This window comes from Bos mutus, chromosome 5, assembly GCF_027580195.1.
Source record: "Bos mutus isolate GX-2022 chromosome 5, NWIPB_WYAK_1.1, whole genome shotgun sequence".
NCBI lineage: Eukaryota > Metazoa > Chordata > Mammalia > Artiodactyla > Bovidae > Bos > Bos mutus.
Window position 1 is genome coordinate 74,508,958 of NC_091621.1, and position 23,686 is coordinate 74,532,643.

Sequence of the window (23,686 nt, forward strand, 5' to 3'; positions counted from 1 at the left end):
TGGCGTGTTGCAGTCCATGGGGTCACAAAGAGTTGGACATGACTGAGTGACTGAACAACAAAAACATGTACATTTTTGGAAGGTCTGCACCCAGTGACGTAGTGACATGATGCTGTTCAGTTGCTAAGTCACGTCCAACTCTTTGTAACCTCAAGGACTGTAGCATACCAGGATCCTCTGTTCTCCATTATCTTCCAGAGTTTGCTCAGATTCATGTTCATTGAGTCAGTGATACTATCTGACCATCTTATCCTCTGGCACCCCTTTCCCCTTTTGCCTTCTGAAAAGACCCATCATCAGGGTCTTTTCCAATGAGTAAGTTCTTCACATCAGGTGGCCACAGTATTGTAGCTTCAGCAACAGTCCTTCCAACGAATGTTCAGGACTGATTTCCTTTAGGATTGACTGGTTTGATCTCCTTGCCATCCAAGGGACTCTCAAGAGTCTTATCCAACACCACAGTTCAAATGCATCAATTCTTTGGCGCTCAGCTTTCTTTATAGTCCAACTCTCACATCCATACATGACTACTGGAAAAAACATAGCTTTGACTAGATGGATCTTTGTTGGCAAAGTAATGTCTCTGCTTTTTAATATGCTGTCTAGTTTGGTCATAGCTTTTCTTCCAAGGAGCAAGCATCTTTGAATATCATGGCTGCAGTCACCATCTGCAATGATTTTGGAGCCCAAGAAAATAAAATCTGTCACTGTTTCCATTGTTTCCCCATCTATTTGCCATGAAATAATGGGACTGGATGCCATAATCTTAGAGTTTTGAATGTTGAATTTTAAGCCAGCGTTTTCACTCATTTTCATCAAGAGGCTCTTTTGCAATAAGAGGTGGAGTCTAAACTGAGAGGTTGCTAGTTTCTTTTCAGCCAAATGTTAAAGTAAGTTCCTTTCAATTCACATTTCCTGCTTTGCAACTACTGAGAAAAGGTACCACCAAATCCTTTTTTTCAAACAGAAACATGACATCAACAGAGGTGTTTTTGAAAATCTTAGAGACAGACCCTACCTATAGAGAGAACACAGAGGCGTGGAGATCTGGTAAGGTTAAATTGATGAACTTTGACAAAACAAAACGGGAGTTGGGGAGGAGAGTTCTTATACTACTGATCACTGACAGCATAGTAGAAATTGTGCTTTAGAGGTATCAGTACTTCACAGTTAACCTCCATAGAAGGAGAGATGTTTTGAGGGACTAGAAGTGGGTGAGAGGGCAGGTGTGTAATTGTTATGTTAGTTATTCTGCTACTGGATATGTTACTTAAATATTACTGCACAGTGAATTATGTTATAGGAGGTTAAGAGAAAAATGGTCTGTGGGTTTTGTTTTTAATTAGTCTTCGTATTTTCTCCAGGTTGCTGGCTACTTGCATTCTGGCAACTCACATTATGATGTTAAATAACAGATGATTATATCCCAGAGGGATGGCAAACAGACACTAACAATTTTGTAATACATAAACTAATAAAAGTTACCCATACCTCCTATATAGCACAGGGAACTCTGCTCAATATTATTTAACAACCTAAGTGGGAAAAGAATTTGAAAAAGAATAAACACATGTATATGTTAAAAAAAATTAACCATGACACCTATGCTGTAGTCTGTTTGAAACTAATAATAATATATTTGGAATCTGTTATTTGTTAGACACAGAGCTACAAAGACAAATTGTATTTAGACTCTGCCTGCAGGGCTTCATCATCTCAGGGACAGACAAATGAGTTACTACAATTTGATGCGATTTGTACTACAAGGTATTTAATAAAACCTAGGGAATTGGTGATGGCTTTACTTGTGAAGTGACTTTTGATCTGGGCTTTGAATGAGTAGTCACATTTTCTGGAAGAAATATGAGTACAAGTCAAAATTTTGTGTTCCAAAAAAATCTAAATAAATATAAAAGTATATTTTCTTACCCTTGGGGATAAAACTGTCCTGAAAAATTTTCTTTTGGAATTAAGGGTAAATGTGATTTTCAGTGATATCGTTAAGTGTTTCAGATGAAATCTATTGAGGCTCATTTATATGTTCAAATGACTTTCCCTTTGTCTTTCCCTCTGGCTTTCTCCAGCTTTTCCAAGTGGTTCAGTGGGTAAAGAATCTGCCTGCAATTCAGGAGATGCAAGTTTGATCACTGGGTGGGGAAGATCCTCTGGAGGAGGGCATGGCAACCCACCCCAGTATTCTTGCCTGGAGAATCCCATGGACAGTGCAGCCTGGCGGTCTATAGACCATGGGGTCACAAAGAGTCAGACCTGACTGAAGTGACTGAGCATTCATACACTGTTTCTCTCTTGCTTTATGTCTCTCTCTGTCTCATGGGATCTGGTGTACTTCTGTGTTCTCTCTCTCTCTTTTTTTTTTTTTTTTTTTCATTCTCTGGACTTTTGATTATAGCACATCTTCAGCTAAGCTTTATATCATCCTACTTAGAATACATTACCAAAGTAGTTTATATAATGTGTCTTACCAGAAATTTTCAGAAGTGATCATAAAAATGAAATGAGCATCTTTTAAACATAACCATTTTAGTTAAATTAAGGGATTTCCTGGTGGCTCAGATAGTATAGAGTCTGCCTGCATGCGGGAAACCTAAGTTTGATCCCTGGGTCAGGAAGATTCCCTGGAGAAGGAAATGGCAACCCACTCCAGTATTCTTGTCTGGAAAATCCCCTGGAAGAGGACACCAGTCTTTTCTGTTTATTGGAGTCTAAAGGCAAGAATACTAGAGTGGGTTGCCATGTCCTCCTCCAGGGGATCTTCTGGACCCAGGGATCAAACCCGTGTCTCTAATGTCTCCTGCATTGGCAGGTGGGTTCTTTACTACTAGTGCAAATTGGGAGCTGAGAATTAATTTATTGTTCTCTAAAGAGACTTTGATAAAATCATGAATAATTATTGATTTTTAAAAAGTCACCTGCAAAAACTGAGACTATTGGTGTATAGATCCTTTGTAATTTATTTATTTCTATTTTTAAAAATTTTAATCTTTGATAATTTAAAAGCAGATGTAGAGTTTGAAAGTAGGAATTGGACCTAAATCTATCCACCAGCAAATTCTTTAGCATTTTTAGTTTATATTAAATTTGATGATAAAGAGAAAGAACATAGCTTATGCATGTTTGTTCTTCAGTCCAGTAGAAAGAACACTTTTTATAGCTTTTACTGAACTTCTATTTTCTGCTAAAAATTTGCATTTCCTTCTTTCTTCTCCCATTCTCCCCTCTCCCTGAACTTTACTTTTTATCTGGGACAATCGGATATTGAGGTTCCTGAAACACAGGGCTCGTGCTTAATGCTTAATGAAAGCAAAAGTTCTTGCCAAATGTTGATGTTTTACTACCTAAGCCACGTAGGCGAAACTACTTGAGCAGCACAAAGGTGAAATCTATTTTCTTTTAAATTTAAACTGTCCTTGTAAGTTAAATAAGTTTTCTAGGACATGAAAGTAAAAGTTAAAACCAGTAGACCAGTAATTATGCTCCAATTAATATAAATAAATAAATTTAAAAAGCAAGCATCATTCAGTTCAGTTCAGTCACTCAGTCATGTCCGACTCTTTGTGACCCCATGAATCGTAGCATGTCAGGCCTCCTTGTCCATCACCTACTCCTGGAGTTCACTCAAACTCATGTGCATCGAGTCGGTGATGGCATCCAGCCATCTCATCCTGTCATCCCCTTCTCCTCCTGCCCCCAGTCCCTCCCAGCATCAGGGTGTTTTCCAATGAGTCAGCTCTTCGTATGAGGTGGCCAATGTATTGGAGTTTCAGCTGTAGCATCAGTCCTTCCAATGAACACCAAGGACTGGTCTCCTTTAGGATGGACTGGTTGGATCTCATATATTAATGCGTCTATATGGAATCTAGAAAAATGGTACTGATGAACGTATTTGCAGGGCAGGAATGGAGACACAAGGGAAGGCGAGTAGGACAAACAGAGAGTAGCATGGACATATATACACTACCATCTGCAAAATGGATAGCTAGTGGGAAGCAAATTGAATATTCAAATTAGCTTATCTAAAACTCACATATTAGAGTTTAAAAAGGATCCATTTACCCACTTCCAGCTCTTCTCTGATAATGTAAAATTTAATCCAATCCCAAACAGAATTCCTTCTTTGTTTATCAGGTTTTGTATGAGTCTCTGTAAATGAAACAGAAGAAATGACTGAATATTGAATCTGTTTATCTGTTGCTGGTTTGCATTCTTATGTTCATCCTCTGAAACCCAGTTCAAGTATCACCTCTTCTAAGAGGCTTTTCCTGACTCCCTGTTGGAGTTAATTAATCCTTATTTGTGATATTTCTATTTGTTCATTTATATATTACTATATACAAATGTTTATATTTATATTGTTGTATTCATTAAATTATATTTATCTTGTTTACATGTCTATTTAGTCTCTCAGATTGTGAGCTTCTTGAAGTCAAGGTTGATATTTTCATAGAACCCTTAAGGCTAAAGCACAAAGATCTTGGTGTGGCTAGAAGTCAGTGCTAAGTTGTATTAAAGTATTTTACTTAATTATTTACCAGTTCTTCCCCATCTTGAATAAGCAGTAGACTGGATTCTCTTGTGGAACAGTCAGCTGGACTGTCATTCCAAGATTTGGAAGATTCATGAAAATACAAGCATTTATCTTGGATTTGTTGCCAGTGCATTGGGCACGTTAACAGAACTGGTCTCTCTAAAGTAAGAAAGAAGGGGAACAATAAAGTAAGAAAGAGGAAGAAGAAATAAATGTTATGTTTCTAACCTGTCCCCACCCCACTAACACTAACCACGCATGCACTAGTTGTCAAAAATTCAGGAAAGACTTTGATCATCGCTGTGAGGACAATTATGTATTTAGAATTTAATATAACTATGACACTTTTGAGACCATTGTTCATTCTGCTACTAAGATTTGAAAAATGGTGACCAGTTAAAACACTAACAGACAGAATAACTTGTTCAAGTCCACACACGCAGATGGTGATAGAGACAAAACTCTTTCTAGGATTCCTTAAATTCCTCACCAGTGTTCTTTCTACTCCATGGACAACAATATCAAAATCATCTAAAAAATACACTTGAAACAATAATACTTGAAAGCAAATAATAATTCATAAGTTAATGGCAAATACCATGGAGAAAAATTATAAAAACACTCTAATGCTAAATTATATATTTGCCTATTCAGTTCAGTTCAACTCAGTTACTCAGTCTTGTCCGATTCTGTGAACCCATGGATTGCAGCATGGGGCTTCCTTGTCCATCACCAACTCCCAGAGCTTGCTCAAACTCATGTCCATCGAGTCAGTGATGCCATCCAACCATCTCAACCTCTGTCATCCCCTTCTACCTCCTTCCTTCAGTCTTTCCCAGCATCAGGGTCTTACTTTGGTCAGGGCTCTGTGATGATCTAGAGGGGTGGGATGGGAGGGTGGGAGGAGGCTCAAGAGGGAGGGGATATATGTATACTTATAGCTGATTCATGCTGTTATATAGCAGAAACCAGCACAACACTGTAAAACAACTATCCTTCAATTAAAAATAAAAAAATAATAGTCATCCTTTTGGTATACACTTTTAGTTTTGACAAATACATATAGTTGTGTAGTCACATCACGATCATTATAAAGAACAGTTCCGCCCGCACCCACACCTTTGTAAACATTGCTTTCCTCTCTGTCCACCCTTTGATAAAAACTGATCTGTTATCTTTTCTTATACTCTTGCTTTAGAAGAATGTTGATGGAGTCTGACTTTTTTCACTAAGCATCGTGCATTTGAAATTCATCCATATTGTACTGTGTTATCAATAGTGTAGTTTTAAGAAGGAGAGATATTATTTACAAGGACTCCTGCAATAGCAAAAATGCTCTAAAAAAGGTCCTCATTTTATAAATAGGTCAAGAAGTGGGTTGGACACTTGTGGGGGAAGAGAGCATGAACTGTAAAGAGTAGGTGATAGCCTGAAGTTAGCACTTCCCACTTTGTGCCAGGGACACGAACTCATGGTCACACATGAGCTATGATGCATCTCACTTCTCTTTTTAGAGCTTGTTTACATTTTCAGGCAAGCCAGAGTTTGGGGATTTGGATGGGAGAGTGAGCCTCACTAAAATTTAACAAGCCAAAGAAAAATAAGAAATGAGCAATTGTGAATATAAAGTCAAGTTTTTCTTTTCTCCTAGTACCAAGTGGTATTTATTTATCTTTCTATCAGCTGAAGGATATTTGAATTGTTGTCAGTTTTGGTGATGATGAATAAAAAGGTAAAGCGAAAGCCACTCAGTTGTGTCTGACTCTTTGTGAGCCCATGGACTATACAGTCCATTGAATTCTGCAGGCCAGAATACTGGAGTGGGTAGTCTTTCCATTCTCCAGGGGATCTTTCCAAGCCAGGGGTCGAACCCAGGTCTCCCGCATTTACATGTGGATTCTTTACCAGCTGAACCACAAGGGAAGCCCGATAATGAATAAAGTTAATATAAATATTCAAGTCTAGGTTTTTGTGTAAATGGAAGTTTTCATTCCTCTTGCATAGACACCAAGGGATTCTTAGATTGCTAGGGCATATGGTAAGGGTATGTTCACCACACCTAACTGCCAAGCTGTTTTCCAAAGTGGCTATACAGTTATATTTCCAACAGTTCATGAGAATTCCATTTGCATCTTTTCTTCCCTATCACTTAGTTTTGTTATTTTGTTTTACTTGCCACTCTGATGCACATATTGTGGCAGCTCACTGTATTTTACTGTTTCCCTAATGACTAGTTATGTTGGTTTCTTGATTGGTGGCAGCCAACAGGGAAGTCACAGGAGCTGCCTAGGGCTGCTAGATTCAGCAGTCACTAGGGTGAAAGGAGGCCTTAGTTCCCAGAAGCCTGCTGGGAACCTGGTGTCACAGGAGTCACTTGGGTCACTGGAGCTGGCAGGCACCTGGGAGAGGGGGGCCTTGGTTTGTGAGTCTGCAGGGAGTCACACAGGGCTGCAGGAGTCAGAAGGATGGGGAAGGCAGATCTGGGATGTGTAGTGAAGTCAGGTGCTGTTTTACTCCCCTTTTCCCATGGGGAATGGGTCTCTCTCTCTCTGCTGGACTGCCCAGTCCTGAGGGAAGGGTTTTGGGGGCCTGGTCCCCAAGAGTTCACCAGGAGCCAAGTGTCACAGGAGCCCCACCTGGAGCTGCTGGAGTTGGCAGGTGCAGGGGGGAGACAGGAGCCTAGGCTCCTAGATGCCCACAGGAAGCCCTGGGTGGAAGCTGTCTAAGGCTGCATTATCTGCCTGGAATTGCTAGAGTACACAGGAGCTGGGATGAGGCAGGGGGTGGGTGTACCTGGTGATCCTTGCTCTGGGGAAGGTATTTTTAATGTGCAGATACTTTTCAAATTGGTATTTCTACTGGGAGGAGAGTGGATGTGACTTCGAGAAACATTTTCACTTCTTTCTCATCTCTTTGCCTTAAAAAGGCAAAAAAAAAAGTTAAAAACTTTTGCCTTATTTACTTTTCTTACCTTATTGGCACTCATAGAAACTCCAGTAAAATGTTAAATTAGATTGGTGAGAGCAGACATCCCTGCCTTGTTCCTGACCTTTGGAGGAAGGCCTTCACTTTTTCACCATTAAGTATCATGTTAGCTGCCCTATTTCTATGAAAAGTGAAAGTTCAGTTCATAATTTGTTGGGCTTTTTTATTTTGGATGACATACGTTTTTCCATATTTTATGTCATACTTATTGACATGGTCATATCCATTTCTCTTCTCTTATTCTGTTAATATGATGAATTATAGTGATTAATTTTCTAATGCTCTTCTCAGAACTTCTAACCAAATTTGTTATTTATGGAGGTAAATCTGGATTGTTTGTATGTTTTGTTTTCATTCTGATTTCTACTCTTTTCGTTTCTTACTCTCTTATTAGCTCTTCTTCCAATAACTGGAAGACTCTCCAGGGGAAAAAGCTTCAGTTTCTCTTCTCTCTAGTCGCTTTGGGGCCATGTCCATGGCTGTCTGTCCTGGACATGGACCTTTTGTGAGAGAGTTTGGCAATAGGGGAGGTGAGGTACAGCAGACTTTATGTGTTGATTCTGTGATAAATTTGTTTTTCTTTCTAATACCTCCATGAGATTGAGATTATGACATTTGTATTTACAGGCAAAGATCTCCAAAAGAAATGCCTAGCAATTACCTCTTCTGTTACACCTGCCAAGCTTTGCTGGTGCATCCTGATTATTCTTATACTTGTAGCTCTAAATGTGGTGACACTTTCCATTCTTCTGGCAGGTGAGTTACCTGTTCTCCAAACCGTACCATGTTCTTTGCACATTCACATTGTCAATAAATATTTATTGAGCTCCATTATGTGCCAGGGTGTGTGAAATGCTTGAGGTGTATCAGTGAACAAAACACTCCAATTCTATAAACAGCAGGAAGATGCAGATATTATAATATAGGGTAACAGATTGAGTTGAATGTTAAGTGTCCAGGGCAAGCCTCCTTGAGAAAACGACTTTTCAGCAAACTTGAAGGAGATGAAGAAGCCATTGGGTATGTGGGGAAAGCATTCCAGATGGCAGGAACAAGTAGAATGAAAGGAAGAATCTCCTGGCAGGTTTGAGGAACAGCATGGAGGCTTTCCTCCATGCTGAAGGAGGAAGGGAATGAGGTGGAAGTAACAGGCTTAAGCAAGGTGGGAATGAGGAAGAGTAACGGGCTGGGGGTCAGGGAGGTTACAGCCTAATGAGCCAGGTAAAAACTCTGGCTTTTAATCTGAGTGCAGTAGCGGGTATCAAGAAGAGGGAAATTGTAGGAGAGGAATGCCATGATCTGAATTTCATTGTAGAATAATATTTTGACTGCTACATTGAGAATTATGTAATGTGTATATTTATTAACATAATAGTTTTCATAGAACATTCTATTCTAAGGCAAATCCTCAATATAATAAAATCACTTGGGAAAAGCCTCTTTCACTAGTTTGTACTCAGCAAGTGATCACGGATCTCAATATTCCATTTTCCCAGAAACCAAAAAGGAAAAATGACCTCAAAAGACTTCTTTTGGCAAGCAGTGAAGTGCAATCAAATTTCCAAATATTGAGTAACAGTTGACATTTTATAAATGACTAAGGCTGATAGCATTCTAAGAGGCATTAGAAATACACTTGAGAATATGTTCCTGGAAGTAAAATGAGAGAAAATTATGTAGTGGGTGGTGCCAAGATACATATAAAGGAAAACTATTCATTCAGAAAAACAGACAAATTTGGGCTTGGAAAACATTTCTAAGAGTCTACCTATAGAAAGTAGCCCCTGTTCAGATTTTGAGAAAAGCAAAAGATTATTAGCCAAGGCCATGAAAGCACAAGAGTCTAGCTGTTCTTTGGCCATGCTTTTCTTCAAACCCCTCATTTTGGAATTTTGTTATACTGTACCTACATATACATGTACACACGTGTATATATGTATATATACATATGTAAAAAAAGACTGACCTCAGGGTGGTAAGTGTAAAAATAGATAAAAGGGATGAGAAAATTTATTTGTTATGCTTCACTGTGTCTGTCCAACTTTTAGTGAGAAGCAGAGAGACAGACTTACAAGTTGTGTATGTCACCTGCCCAAAAGGATGGATTGGATTTGGGAATAAGTGTTTTTATTTTTCTGAAGACTCAGAGAATTGGACATTGAGTCAGATATCCTGTACTTCAGTGGGAGCTGTTCTTGCTCAGTTTGAAACTGAGGAGGAGCTGGTAAGGAATATTTTTGGATCATGTTCTTTGTTAAATACTTAGCCCCTGAGAAGGATATAGGCCGCACAGGGTGACAGCTGAAAGAAGAGGAAGGATCCCATTCCAGGCAGACTTGGGGCCTTGGAGTGCATATTAGTGCCTGATATTTCTTGGGCATGTTCTCTGCCTGGAAACCTGTGAGACAAATTAGACACATTCTCTCATGTAATCCTCATAGTTAACCTTCACATTAGATATATTGTTCCCATTGTAAAAAAAAGAAGTATGGTAATCCTGTAATTTATCATCCAAACTGGGACATCTTGGGGAGTGAAAGTGACAATATTATGTTGGAACCACAGGCATAACCTGGGACTTTCCCAGTCAAATTGAGATGTGTGATCACTTTAATGTAATTTAGGATCAGACACATTTGAGTGACTTAAGCTGAGAACTGGGGACTAGTCTTCTCCCTTCAATGTCTAAGCTTCTCAATCTTACCAGGCTGTCATCCAACGAGAGAAGGCTGGGGGGAAGAGGACTCAAGGGTAAAATGAAGGAGACATGTGTTTTTGCTTTCTGTGTTTTATAATAGAACTTTCTGACAAGATACAAAGACATTTTTGACTATTGGATTGGCCTTAGCAGAGAATCATCACATCATGCTTGGAAGTGGACAGACAACTCTAAACTTAATGTCCCGTAAGTTTTTAGGCTGCCTTCTAATCTATGTAGTTATGGGTGTGAGTTGTATTTATGGGAATGTAAATTTCATATCATGGAAAGTTTCCTGCACTATGATGTAAGAAATAGAAGTCCTTTGTATGCTCTTCTGTTTATTAGCAGTGCCTTTGGGAAAAGTTTACATATCATGTTTTCAATTGAAGTCTTTAGCATGATGATGACATTAGACATAGTTCTTCTGCTTTCACGCACTGACTTAAACTGTGCTGAAATCCATATTTAGAATGTAGAGAGAGCAGCTGAGGTACTCTGGGGTCCTATAGTCTTGGAAAGCCACTGAAGAATTGGTATCCACAGACCCTCAGTCCACTCTGCCAGCTGCTGTGTTATTCCTAAAAGGTATGTTGTCAGGGACCCAGAGGGAATCCCTCCTGTGATAATTTATCCCTGGAAGAAACTTAGTATCTGAACACTTCAGTGGAGAGGTCTTAACTGTAACCATTACACTGGAGCAGACAGAATAAAAAGGGGCAATAGCTTCCCTCAATCAAAGCCAAGCCCATTTAAGAATTTACTAGTAAGTACATAATTTTATTTTCATATGTTTATGAAGCAGGTCAAGAGAACACTGAAAATCATCTTCATTGAATGCCAATGAAAATAATTAATAAATGATCAAAACTAAAAGAATAGAGAAGAGTTTTATTTGAGCCAAGCTGAGGACTAGCCTGGAAGCCCACCTCCCAGATCACTCTGAGAAACTGCTTCAGAGAAACAGGGTTTCTAGCCCAGTTTTATATTTTGTCAGAAGAGAGAACATTAAACAAGTCAGGGTCACATTCCTTCAAGATTTCAAGGATATTTCTTTTTTAAAAATATAAATTTATTTATTTTAATTGGAGGTTAATTACTTTACACTATTGTATTGGTTTTGCCATACATCAACATGAATCCAAATGAAAAAAATAGACCAGCACATACAGAGCGGGTCAGTATGGCCTTGGCACCTGGGAAGGGAGTCTTATCATTGAGGGAGGACCAGCACTAGTGTCCCCAGAAGAGAGACATTTAATTTTTATTTTTAACATGGACATTTTTTATTTCTGGTCAGTGTACCCTTTTCTTTCGTCATTAAAGCAAAAGTAGAATATATGTTTGATAGGCCACAAACAGGCTGTTATAGATGGCCTAAAATTCAAGTTTACTCATGTGTAAGCCAGAATGACTTCCCTATATTTCAATATATGCAAATGTCTTTTATCTCCACCCATGGCAGCAGTTCACTTGGCTGCAACAGCAAGCGCTAAATAACTAGTCAACAACATAACTGGATTTGGGATGGGTGATGATAATCTGATATTCAGGTAGGGAGTATGAGAGTATATAAGGAACTAAATACAAAAATGATGTATATATATTATACTAAGAAGCCATATGAAGACAGATTTTCACTTTTCTCTGGTTCACATTAAAAATACCTGGAGTGGGGGTGTGGAAGAATATGAGGAGGAAAGAATGCAGATGTCCAACCTGTGCTTTTTAATATTTTTGTGTTTGGTTTTAGATTTGTCATCCAAGGAACTGGAGAATGTGCCTACCTGACTGACTCTGGAGTTAGTAGTGGCAAGAGATACGTAATTAGAAAAAGGATTTGCAGCAAGACAAATAGTAATGTCTCCATATCCTTAAATACTTCAGGACCCTTTTAGGGAATTTCACACACCATTTCCAAGAGATGCATTATAAATTACTATATATAGTTGCTGCTGTACTGCCTGATCTGCTGAAAATTTATCATCAAAATTGATCTATAATATTTGCTAACAGCGAAGAAATAAGCTATTCTTGAATGATACAGGGATTTGGAAGAGCATAATTCTAAGTATTAAATATTGTATGTGCTAAGTTGCTTCAGTTGTATCTGACTCTTTGTGACCCTATGGACAGTAGCCCACCAGGCTCTTCTGTCCTTGGGATTCTCCAGGCAAGAATTCTAGAGTAGGTTTCCATGTCCTCCTCCAGGAGTTGAATAATATGAGTTGATACTTTTATTTGAACCCGATAACTGTGAATGGATAGAGAAGCCTGACATTCTGCCGTCCATGGGGTCACAAAGATTTGGACATGACTTAGCGACCAAACAAAAAATATGAATGAATTCCTCTTTTGTTACATAGACAGCACTTTTCTTTGCAAACATGGGACCATAAAAATGACTATGATAGCTGAAACCATACAAAATGTTAATGAGAACTTTATAACTGGTTAACATATTCAAAATTCTCTTACTATCAGTTACAGATATATAGGGAAATTTTCAAAAGCACTAAGACTAAGGACTCCCTGGTGGTCCAGTGGCTAAGACTCCATGCTCCCAATGCAAGGGGTCTGGGTTTGACCCCTGGTCAGGGAACTAGATCTCACATGCCACAACTAGAAGGTCTCATGTGCTAATGATTCCCACATGCTGTACAACAAAGTGAATCAGCTGTACAGCACATGGAATCTTTAGTTGCACCATATGGGATTATACTCCAATGGGGAAAAAAAACAACAACTCTTTAACGCAAAAAGCAGAAAAAAGAAAAAAAAAATCACAGAAAGTGGCAAAAAAGAAAAGATTCCACATGCTGCAAGGAAAATTGAACATCCCATGTGCCATGACTAACATGTGGTGCAGCCAAATGAAGTTTTAAAAAATTACCAGGGCTAACATTTCTTTTAGATTTCGTATTTTAAAACAGAATTTGAAACACTGAAAAAAAGCTTTTTACACTTATTCTCAGTGTTCATGTTTTTAATTACAGTGTGTAAATAAATGTATATAAATATCAATTTTTTATTTAACTTTACTAGATTTAAAACACCCTGCTTTTATCCCACTTAAATCACAAATAGTTAAATACTTATACTAATGAAGGCTGTGATACCCACATCTCAGAACTGTTACATATTATTGAGTTTTAAGAAACAAAATGTTTTAAATTTTTACAGCATTAGCTACACTGTACTGATGAGTCCCCCAAAGGATGAAATAGCAATTTATAATGCATTCTCTCTTTCTGTGTTATTGGTTGGCCAAAAAGTTTCTTCCAGTTTTTCCATAAGATCTTATGGAATGGAAAAACATGAATGAACTTTTTGGCCAATCCAATACTTCCATTTCTCCCATCTCACTTGTATATTTCTCAGTTTCTTCTTTTGTAAAAAATTTTGATTTACAACTATACTCCAGTAAAAATTGTGCTGCTGCTGCTGCTGCTAAGTCGCTTCAGTCGTGTCTGACTCTGTGCGACCCAATAGATGGCAACCCACCCGGCTCCCCCATCCCTGGGATTCTCCAGGCAAGAACACCAGAGTGGGTTGCCATTTCCTTCTCCAATGCATGAAAGTGAAAAGTGAAAGTGAAGTCACTCAGTTGTGTCCGACCCTTAGCGACCCCAAGGACTGCAGCCTACCAGTCTCCTCCGTCCAAGGGATTTTCCAGGCAAGAGTACTGGAGTGGGGTGCCATTGCCTTTTCCTAAAATTGTGTTAATTTCAAGTATACAGCAGAATGAATTAGCTATGCATGTACATGTGTGCACTGTTTATAGACTATTTCCCCTATAGGAATTCACACAGTATAGGGTAATGTTCCCTGTGCAATATAGTATGTCCTTGCCAGTTATCTCTTTTGTAGAGAGTTGTGTTTATACGTCAATCTCAATCTCCCAATTTATCCCTCTCCACTCTTTTACCACCAGGTAACCAGAAGTTTGATTTCTCTATTTCTGTTTTGTAGATCAGTTCATTTGTACCGTTTTTTAGATTCCATGTATAGGTGATATCTTAGGATGTTTGTCTTATCAGTTTCTTCTTGTTGTGCAGTCCCCTAGTCATGACTGAATTTTTAACAACCCCATGGACTGCAGAACTGGAGAAGAAAATGGCAATGCATGCCATTATTCTTGCCTGGAGAATCCCATGGACAGAGTTCCCTGATGGGGTTGCAAAGAGTCGGCCACAACTGTAATCACTTGGCTTGGCATGGCAGACACTGCAGAACCCGAGGCTTTGTGATTCTATGCAACTTTGACAATATTTAGTTTTGTATTTATTTTTATATATTGTATACTTATATTTTTATACATACTTGAGATTGTATCTTCGTTTTATTTTTTTATTGTCTTACAATCATTTTGCCTCAGGTTTTCTAAGATGCCTAGACTACATCTAGCTCAGTTCTATATTCTCAGAGGCTAGTATAATGCCTCAAATACTGAATATGATATAAACATACCTGTGAATATAAAATGCTGTCCACACTATAAGATTCTTTCCTATTTTCTTGGTTTCTTCTACTTTTTTTAATAAAGAAAGCTACATTTCCACAGAAATCTGGAAGATAAAGTAAATCAATTAATAGATTTTGTGTTGATAAACTTGATGTGATTAGCTTACAAATGATGTTTGAGTCAAATTGTGACCCTAACCGACTTAGTATTCTTTCACAAACTAGTTTTCAAGCCATGTATCTAAAGCATACATTCCATCTTTTAGCTATGAACTTTATAAATTAAATAGCCACTGAAAGCAGAGTTTCTTCACATGAAAAATAAATACAATTACTAGTTTCACTGGATAGGCTCCTCTCTAGTTGCAGTATGGGGCTACTCTCTAGTTGTGGTATGTGGGCTTCTCACTGCAGTGGCTTCTCTTGTTGCAGAAAGTGGGCTCTAGGGCACCAGGGCTCAATAATTATGGTGCACAGGATTTGTTGCCCCAAGGCAGATGGAATCCTCCCAGACCAGGGATCAAACCTGTGTCCCCTGTCTTGGCAGGCAGATTCTTAACCACTGGGCCACAAGGGAGGGCCAATAAATAGCTTTCTTCCATCATTGCTCTATGGAAATAAAATTGAAAATAACAGCAATTATTCTGGAACGTCTAAGAGATGACAAGTCCATTGACACTTTCCTGCTGGTGCTAGCAGAAAGTCAAGGAATGGAATGAATCAGTTTCTGACACGTCAGTGGAAATCACTACTGACTGAATTAATCATTCAAACATCATGTAGGAACAAGCTTGTAAAATTACACAGAAACACATCTACATGATTTGAGACTTACCCATTCTTCCTCTTTAAATTTATTTTGCTTCATTCTTTATCTTATAACCAGAGGGATTATTCCAATCCAAAGTGTGATCTGGTCACTCCTTTGCATAAAATATTTTAATGACTTCTCCTTTATTCTCAGTATACCACCCAAACTCCTAAGGGTAATCATGGTCATATAATATAATTATGTCACTGCCTCCCCCAAATATAAAAAAGAAAAGCCTCCTAGAATTAATGAGTGAGCCCAGCAAGATTACAGGATACAAGTCCAAGACACAAAAAATTAATCAGATTTTATATACTAATAGTTAACCTGGGAACAAATGAAAAACACAGTAGTATCTATAATCATTCCTAAGAAATGAAATACTTATGTACAAAATTTAAACATTTTCAGGATATGAATGCTGAAATTTTTAAATGTCAGTGAAAAAATGAAACAAAACTAGATACATGGAGCTGAAGACTGTACTTGTGGATTTGAAGGCTTTGTTGTTGCTGTTGTTCAGTCACTAAGTTGTGTCCAACTCTGTGATCCCATGGGCTGCAGCATGCCAGGCTTGCCTGTCCTTCACTGTCTTTCTGAGTTTGCTCAAACTCATGTCCACTGAGTTGGTGTTGCCATCCAGGCCATCTCATCCTCAGTCACTCCCTTCTCCTCCTGCCCTCAATGTTGCAGAATATCAGAGTCTTTTTCATTGAGTTGGCTCATTGCATCAGGTGGCCAAAGTTTGGAGCATCAGCTTCAGCATCAGTCTTTCGAATGAATACTCAGGGTTGATCTCCTTTAGGATTGACTGGTTTGATCTCTTTGATGTCCAAGGGACTCTCAAGAGTCTTCTCTAGCACCACAATTCAAAAGCATCAATTCTTTGGTGCTCATCCTTCATTATGATCCAACTCACATAATCCATACATGACTACTGGAAAAAACATAACTTTGACTATGTAGACCTTTGTCAGCAAAGTGGTGTCTCTGCTTTTTAATATGCTGTCTAGGTTTCTCAGCTTTTCTTCCAAGAAGCAAGTGTCTTTTAATTTCATGGCTGCAGTCACTGTCTGCAGTGATTTTGGAGCCCAAGAAATAAAATTTGCCACTGTTTCCATTTTCTCCCCATCTATTTGCCATGAAGTGATGAGATCAGTTGCCAGGATCTCAGTTTTGTGAATTTTGAGTTTTATGCCAGCTTTTTCACTTTCCTCTTTCACCTTCATCAAATAGCTCTTTAGTTCCTCTTTGCTTTCTGCCATTAAGGTGGTATTATCTACATATCTGAGATTGTTGATATGTCTGGCAATCTTGACTCCAGCTTGTGGTTCATCCACTCCGGCATTTTGCCTGATGTACTCAAGTTAAATAAGCTAAGGTGACAATATACAGCCTTGGTGTACTCCTTTCCCAATTTTGAACCAGTCCATTGAAGACTTAACTGGTAGTAAAATATCAGTTTTTCTCAAAGTGATCTATAGGTTTTATGCAACTTTTTTTCAAAATCCAGCAGGATTTTCATAGACATAGACTATAGACAAACTTATTTCTGAATTCAGATGGAAAGATATAGGGCCTAGGATAACAAAACAACCTTGAAAAAGAAGAGAAAACTGGGAGGAATCATTTTATATGATGTTAAGTCTTACTATATTTTTAAGGACATTATACAATGTTGGCAAAGTGCTGATCACATAGATTAATACAACAGAATGGAGAACCAATAAATAGACCGTTGCAAATATGACCAATTAAATTTTCACAAGCGTATCAAAGCAATTCAGTAACTAAATGATTTGGAGGACTTGGGCATCCACTAGCCAAAAATTTAAAAAATGAACTTTGACCTAAACCTTACATCTGAAACCAGTATTAGCCCCCAAAAGGACTCTAGGCTTAAATCTAAAATATAAAATTAGAAAACTTTTAGAAAAAAATATAGGATAAAATCTTTTGGATACACAGCTAGGCAATACATTCTTGGGCTTCCTTGGTGGCTTAGATGGTAAAGATTCTGCCTGCAATGCAGGAGACGTGGGCTAGATCCCTGGGTCAGGAAGATCCCCTGGAGAAGGGAATGACTACCCACTCCAGTATTCTTGCCTGGAGAATTCCATGGACAGAGGAGCCTGGCTGGCTACAGTCCATGGGGGTCATAACAGTCAGACATGATGGAGTGACTAACACTCTCACTTCACTAAATTCTTAAACCTGACACCAAAAACATGATTCATAAAAGAAAACATTAATAAACTAGATCTCATCAAAACTTTTTTTTTTTTTTTTTGCCTAATACCCTGAGGAGAGAATGAAAAGACAAGTTAGAAACTGGGAGAAAAATTTGCACATAGACAAAGAACTAGTGACTAGAATGTATAAAGAACTCTCAAAACTCAGTAATAAAGAATCCAAATAGAAAGTAGATAACTATTTAAAAAAGAATTTTTTACAGAAGTGTTAGGTTTACAATGAAATTGAGAGGAAGGAATAGTTATTCCATATACTCCCTAAAAAAACAGACATCAGATCAGATCAGTCGCTCAGTCGTGTCTGACTCTTTGAGAACCCATGAATCGCAGCATGCAGGTCCTCCCTGTCCATCACCAACTCCCGGAGTTCACTCAGACTCACGTCCATTGAGTCAGTGATGCCATCCAGCCATCTCATCCTCTGTCGTCCCCGTCTCCTCTTGCCCCCAATCCCTCCCAGCATCAGAGTCTTTTCCAATGAGTCAACCTTTCGCATGAGGTGGCCAAAGTACTGGAGTTTCAGCTTTAGCATCATTCCTTCCAAAGAAATCCCAGGGCTGATCTTCTTCAGAATGGACTGGTTGGATCTCCTTGCAGTCCAAGGGACTCTCAAGAGTCTTCTCCAACACCACAGTTGAAAAGCATCAATTCTTCGGCGCTCAGCCTTCTTCACAGTCCAACTCTCACATCCATATATGACCACAGGAAAAACCATAGCCTTGACTAGGTGAACCTTTGTTGGCAAAGCAATGTCTCTGCTTTTGAATATGCTATCTAGGTTGGTCATAACTTTCCTTCCAAGGAGTAAGCATCTTTTAATTTCATGGCTGCAGTCACCATCTGCAGTGATTTTGAAGCCCAGAAAAATAAAGTCTGACACTGTTTCCACTGTTTCCCCATCTATTTCCCATGAAGTGATGGGACTGGATGCCATGATCTTCGTTTTCTGAATGTTGAGCTTTAAGCCAACTTTTGCACTCTCCACTTTCACTTTCATCAAGGGGCTTTTGAGTTCCTCTTCACTTTCTGCCATAAGGGTGGTATCATCTGCATATCTAAGGTTATTGATATTTCTCTTGGCAATCTTGATGCCAGCTTGTGTTTCTTCCAGCCCAGTGTTTCTAATGATGTACTCTGCATATAAGTTAAATAAACAGGGTGACAATATACAGCCTTGACAACTCCTTTTCCTATTTGGAACCAGTCTGTTGTTCCATGTCCAGTTCTAACTGTTGCTTCCTGACCTGCATACAGATTTCTCAAGAGGTATCAGGTGGTCTGGTATTCCCATCTCTTTCAGAATTTTCCACAGTTTATTGTGATCCACACAGTCAAAGGCTTTGGCATAGTCAATAAAGCAGAAACTCTTTTGCTTTTTGCATGATCCAGTGGATGTTGGCAATTTGATCTCTGGGTCCTCTGCCTTTTCTAAAACCAGCTTGAACATCAGGAAGGTTCACGGTTCACATATTGCTGAAGCCTGGCTTGGAGAATTTTGAGCATTACTTTATTAGCGTGCAAGATGAGTGCAATTGTGCGGTAGTTTGAGCATTCTTTGGCATTGCCTTTCTTTGGGATTGGAATGAAAACTGACCTTTTCCAGTCCTGTGGCCACTGCTGAGGTTTCCAAATTTGCTGGCATATTGAGTGAAGCACTTTCACAGCATCATCTTTCAGGATTTGGAATAGTTCAACTGGAATTCCATCACCTCCACTAGCTTTGTTCATAGCTATGCTTTCTAAGGCCCACTTAACTTCACATTCCAGGATATCTGGCTCTAGGTCAGTGATCACACCATCGTGATTATCTAGGTTGTGAAGATCTTTTTTGTACAGTTCTTCTGTGTAGTCTTGCCCCCTCTTCTTAATATCTTCTGCTTCTGATAGGTCCATACCATTTCTGTCCTTTATCGAGCCCATCTTTGCATGAAATGCTCCTTTGGTATCTCTGATTTTCTTGAAGAGATCTCTAGTCTTTCCCATTCTGTTGTTTTTCTCTATTTCTTTGCATTGATCACTGAAGAAGGCTTTCTTATTTCTTCTTGCTATTCTTTGGAACTCTGCATTCAGATGTTTATATCTTTCCTTTTTCCCTTTGCTTTTCGCTTCTCTTCTTTTCACAGCTATTTGTAAGGCCTCCCCAGACAGCCATTATGCTTTTTTGAATTTCTTTTCCATGGGGATGGTCTTGATCCCTGTCTCCTGTACTGTTGGGGGCCAGAGTGAGGTACTCCGCCCGTGACAAAGGTCATGAGGAAGGAGGCTCGACATACGCAAAGGCGGGATCGAGCCTCAGGAGTCCCCCTGGAACTCCTCGAGCATCTACCCCCATAACCAGAGCCTGCCTACTTTACTACTTTGTGCTCTCACCTACACCTCTGACTTTACGGGGGGCTGTCCCCCACCACCTCTTTCGGAGAAGGAGTTAACCTGGAGCTCCAGTCAATAAAAACTCTTGGGTGTGACAAGAGTGTTTTAACCTACAAACTCCTCTGAAGGTTCTCTAGCCTGCCTGACAGGCTCCTCCGGCCACATGTGATTGCTCACAGCCTCCCAACCGTGAGAGGCACAAGATGCTTTAAACCCTCTAAAAACAGGTTCTTTAGAAAAGTTAGAAAACTATAAGTATAATGGGCTGATTAGAAATTGTGTTGGTGAAGGGTTTTTCATTTGTTGAGCCAATGTTTGTTGCTACGTCTCCACATCCCCTGCCCTTACACACATTAATGAATATATAGAAGAAATAAGTATTAACCTTTGATATTAATCACGTTAGACCTTAGGCTAAGTAAATTCTTTCCTTAACTAAAACCCACTACACCCTCACCCTGTAGGAATGTAACTTTATTTGGATGGCGTCTCTTTTGAGAATAATCAGCCCTGGAGAAATAAGTGTCCTGATTGACTGACCGCTGTCACAAGGAGAGGGTCGTAAATTGTCAGCAGGCCCCCCTGGCCAGAAGATGATGTAATACCCCTAAGACCTCTGTATACATTTGTGTGAAGCACCTGACTTTAATAAAAGTCAGGACTGCTGTCCCCACGTGACTTTTGTATAACATCTCAGTGTATAAAAACAGACTCTGGAAAATAAAGAATTGGGATCAGTTTCTCGAAATACTGGTCTCCCCATGTCGCTCTCTCTCTCACTCTGGTTGAGTCTCCATCTGGAGCCTTGGAACCCACCATGCTTACTAATTATGCCTGGGCTTCTAAGATCCGACCGGGGAGGCCTCAGTGTCTCCTCTCCTTCGGGAGAACGGAAGGACGCCTGCGGCCTACGTAAGTGGTGCAAGCTTCTTGTCTTGAAGTTTTATTGGTCCCCCGCGTAAACCAAGCTACTCAGCCTCTTTTCTCCACTGAATTTTCCTACTGAGCTATCTTTATTCTATTACTCTTTATATCTTTAATTAATATCTAATTGAAGCTATCGTATCCTGATCCTCGCCTATGCCGTCTCTCCTTCGAATACCCTGGATCAGCCGGGGCTGGTCCCCGGCACTGTACAATGTCATGAACCTCATTCCATAGTTCATCAGGCACTCTATCTATCAGATCTAGGCCCTTAAATCTGTTTCTCACTTCCACTGTATAATCGTAAGGGATTTGATTTAGGTCATACCTGAAAGGCCTAGTGGTTTTCCCTACTTTCTTCAATTTCAGTCTGAATTTGGCAATAAGGAGTTCATGATCTGAGCCACAGTCAGCTCCTGGTCTTGTTTTTGCTTACTGTACAGAGCTTCTCCATCTTTGGCTGCAAAGAATATAATCAATCTGATTTCGGTGTTGACCGTCTGGTGATGTCCATGTATAGAGTCTTCTCTTGTGTTGTTGGAAGAGGGTGTTTGTTATGACCAGTGCATTTTCTTGGCAAAACTCTATTAGTCTTTGCCCTGCTTCATTCCGTATTCCTGCGTCCAAGGTCAGGGGCGGCGATCAGAGGAGTTACCCCGTGTCTGAGGTCAGGGGTGGCGGCCAGGAGGAGATACCCCATGCCCCAAGCCTGAGGCCAGGGGCGGTGGGCGGGAGGAGCTACCCCATGCCCCTAAGCCCGAGGCCAGGGGCAGCGGCCTGGAGGAGCTACCCCACGCCCCCATGCCCGAGACCAAGGGTGGCGGCTGGGAGGAGCAACTCCACATCTAAGGAGCCATGGCTGCGTGTGCGCAAGAGGGCCTAGAGGAGCTATCCCACATTGAAAGTCAGGAAGGGCGGCAGTGCGGAGATACCCCTCATCCAAGGTAAGGAGCAATGGCTGAGCTTTGCTGGAGCAGCCGTGAAGAGATACCCCACACCAAGGTAAGAGAAACCCAAGTAAGACAGTAGGTGTTGCAAGAGGGCATCAGAAGGCAAACACACTGAAACCATACTCACAGAAAACTAGTCAATCTAATCACACTAGGACCACAGCCTTGTCTAACTCAATGAAACTAAGCCATGCCTGTGGGGCAACCCAAAATGGGCGGGTCATGGTGGAGAGATCTGACAGAATGTGGTCCACTGGAGAAGGGAATGGCAAACCACTTCAGTATTCTTGCCTTGAGAACCCCATGAACAGTATGAAAAGGCAAAATGATAGGATACTGAAAGAGAAACTCCCCAGGTCAGTAGGTGCCCAATATGCTACTGGAGATCAGTGGAGAAATAACTCGAGAAAGAATGAAGGGATGGAGCCAAAGCAAAAAGAATACCCAGCTGTGGATGTGACTGGTGATAGAAGCAAGGTCTGATGCTGTAAAGAGCAATATTGCATAGGAACCTGGAATGTCAGGTCCATGAATCAAGGCAAATTGGAAGTGGTCAAACAAGAGATGGCAAGAGTGAATGTCAACATTCTAGGAATCAGCGAACTGAAATGGATTGGAATGGGTGAATTTAACTCAGATGACCATTATATCTACTACTGCGGGCAGGAATCCCTCAGAAGAAATGGAGTGGCCATCATGGTCAACAAAAGAGTCCAAAATGCAGTACTTGGATGCAATCTCAAAAATGACAGAATGATCTCTGTTCGTTTCCAAGCAAACCATTCAATATCACAGTAATCCAAGTCTATGCCCCAACCAGTAACGCTGAAGAAGCTGAAGTTGAACGGTTCTATGAAGACCTACAAGACCTTTTAGAACACCAAACAAACAAACAAACAACAACAACAAAAAACCATACATAGCCTCCATCATTAAGAATAATACCCACCAGAATGGCACATTTTTCATGAACGATGAACCTACACTGACACATTACAATCACACGAACTCCACAGTTTAGGGTTCATTCTTGGTGTTGTGCATTCTACGGTTTGGGCAAAATATAACAATGTACCAATATAGGCACAATAACATTTCCACTGTGGTAAAAATCCTTTTGGCTTTTGTCAGTTTGATCTCCTTCCATTCCACAACCCCATAATCATCAGTTTTTTTATTGGCTTCTGGAGTCAAACAGCATTTTCAGATTGATTTCTTTCATTTAGTAATATACATTTCAGTATTCTTCAGTATACTTCCAGAACCCCATGAACAGTATGAAAAGGCAAAAAGATAGAACACTGAAAAATGAACTCCCTAAGTCCGTAGGTGCCCAATATGCTACTGGAGATCAGTGGAGAAATAACACCAAAAAGAATGAAGGGATGGAGCCAAAGCAAAAACAACACCCAGTTGTGGATGTGACTGGTGAAAGAAGCAAGGTCCGATGATGTAAAGAGCAATATTGCATAGGAACCTGGAATGTTAGGTCCACGAATCAAGGCAAATTGTAAGTGGTCAAACAAGAGATGACAAGAGTGAATGTCAACATTCTAGGAATCAGTGAACTAAAATGGACTGGAATGGGTGAACTTAACTCAGATGACCATTATATCTACTACTGTGGGCAGGAATTCCTTAGAAGAAACAGAGTAGCCAACATAGTCAACAAAAGAGTTCAAAATG

The 23,686-nt window shown here is 39.8% G+C and overlaps 1 protein-coding gene across 3 annotated transcripts; it reads left to right on the forward strand.

Annotated features, from left to right (window-relative positions):
* The first annotated feature begins 890 nt into the window (after positions 1-890).
* LOC138987956 (C-type lectin domain family 2 member H-like) lies at positions 891-20,874 on the forward strand. 3 transcript variants are annotated; one of them, XM_070371053.1, is made up of 6 exons: positions 891-1,050; positions 8,159-8,287; positions 9,580-9,755; positions 10,330-10,436; positions 11,983-12,096; positions 20,575-20,874. In XM_070371053.1, exons 1-6 carry the CDS (start codon positions 972-974, stop codon positions 20,588-20,590), a joined length of 621 nt encoding a protein of 206 aa, XP_070227154.1. In that variant the 5' UTR covers positions 891-971; the 3' UTR covers positions 20,591-20,874. The 3 variants fall into 3 exon arrangements, with proteins under 3 accessions (XP_070227154.1, XP_070227153.1, XP_070227152.1); XM_070371052.1 differs by lacking the exon at positions 20,575-20,874 and adding an exon at positions 12,152-14,841 and having other exon boundaries at positions 11,983-12,105; XM_070371051.1 differs by lacking the exon at positions 20,575-20,874 and having other exon boundaries at positions 11,983-14,841.
* The last annotated feature ends 2,812 nt before the right edge of the window (positions 20,875-23,686 follow it).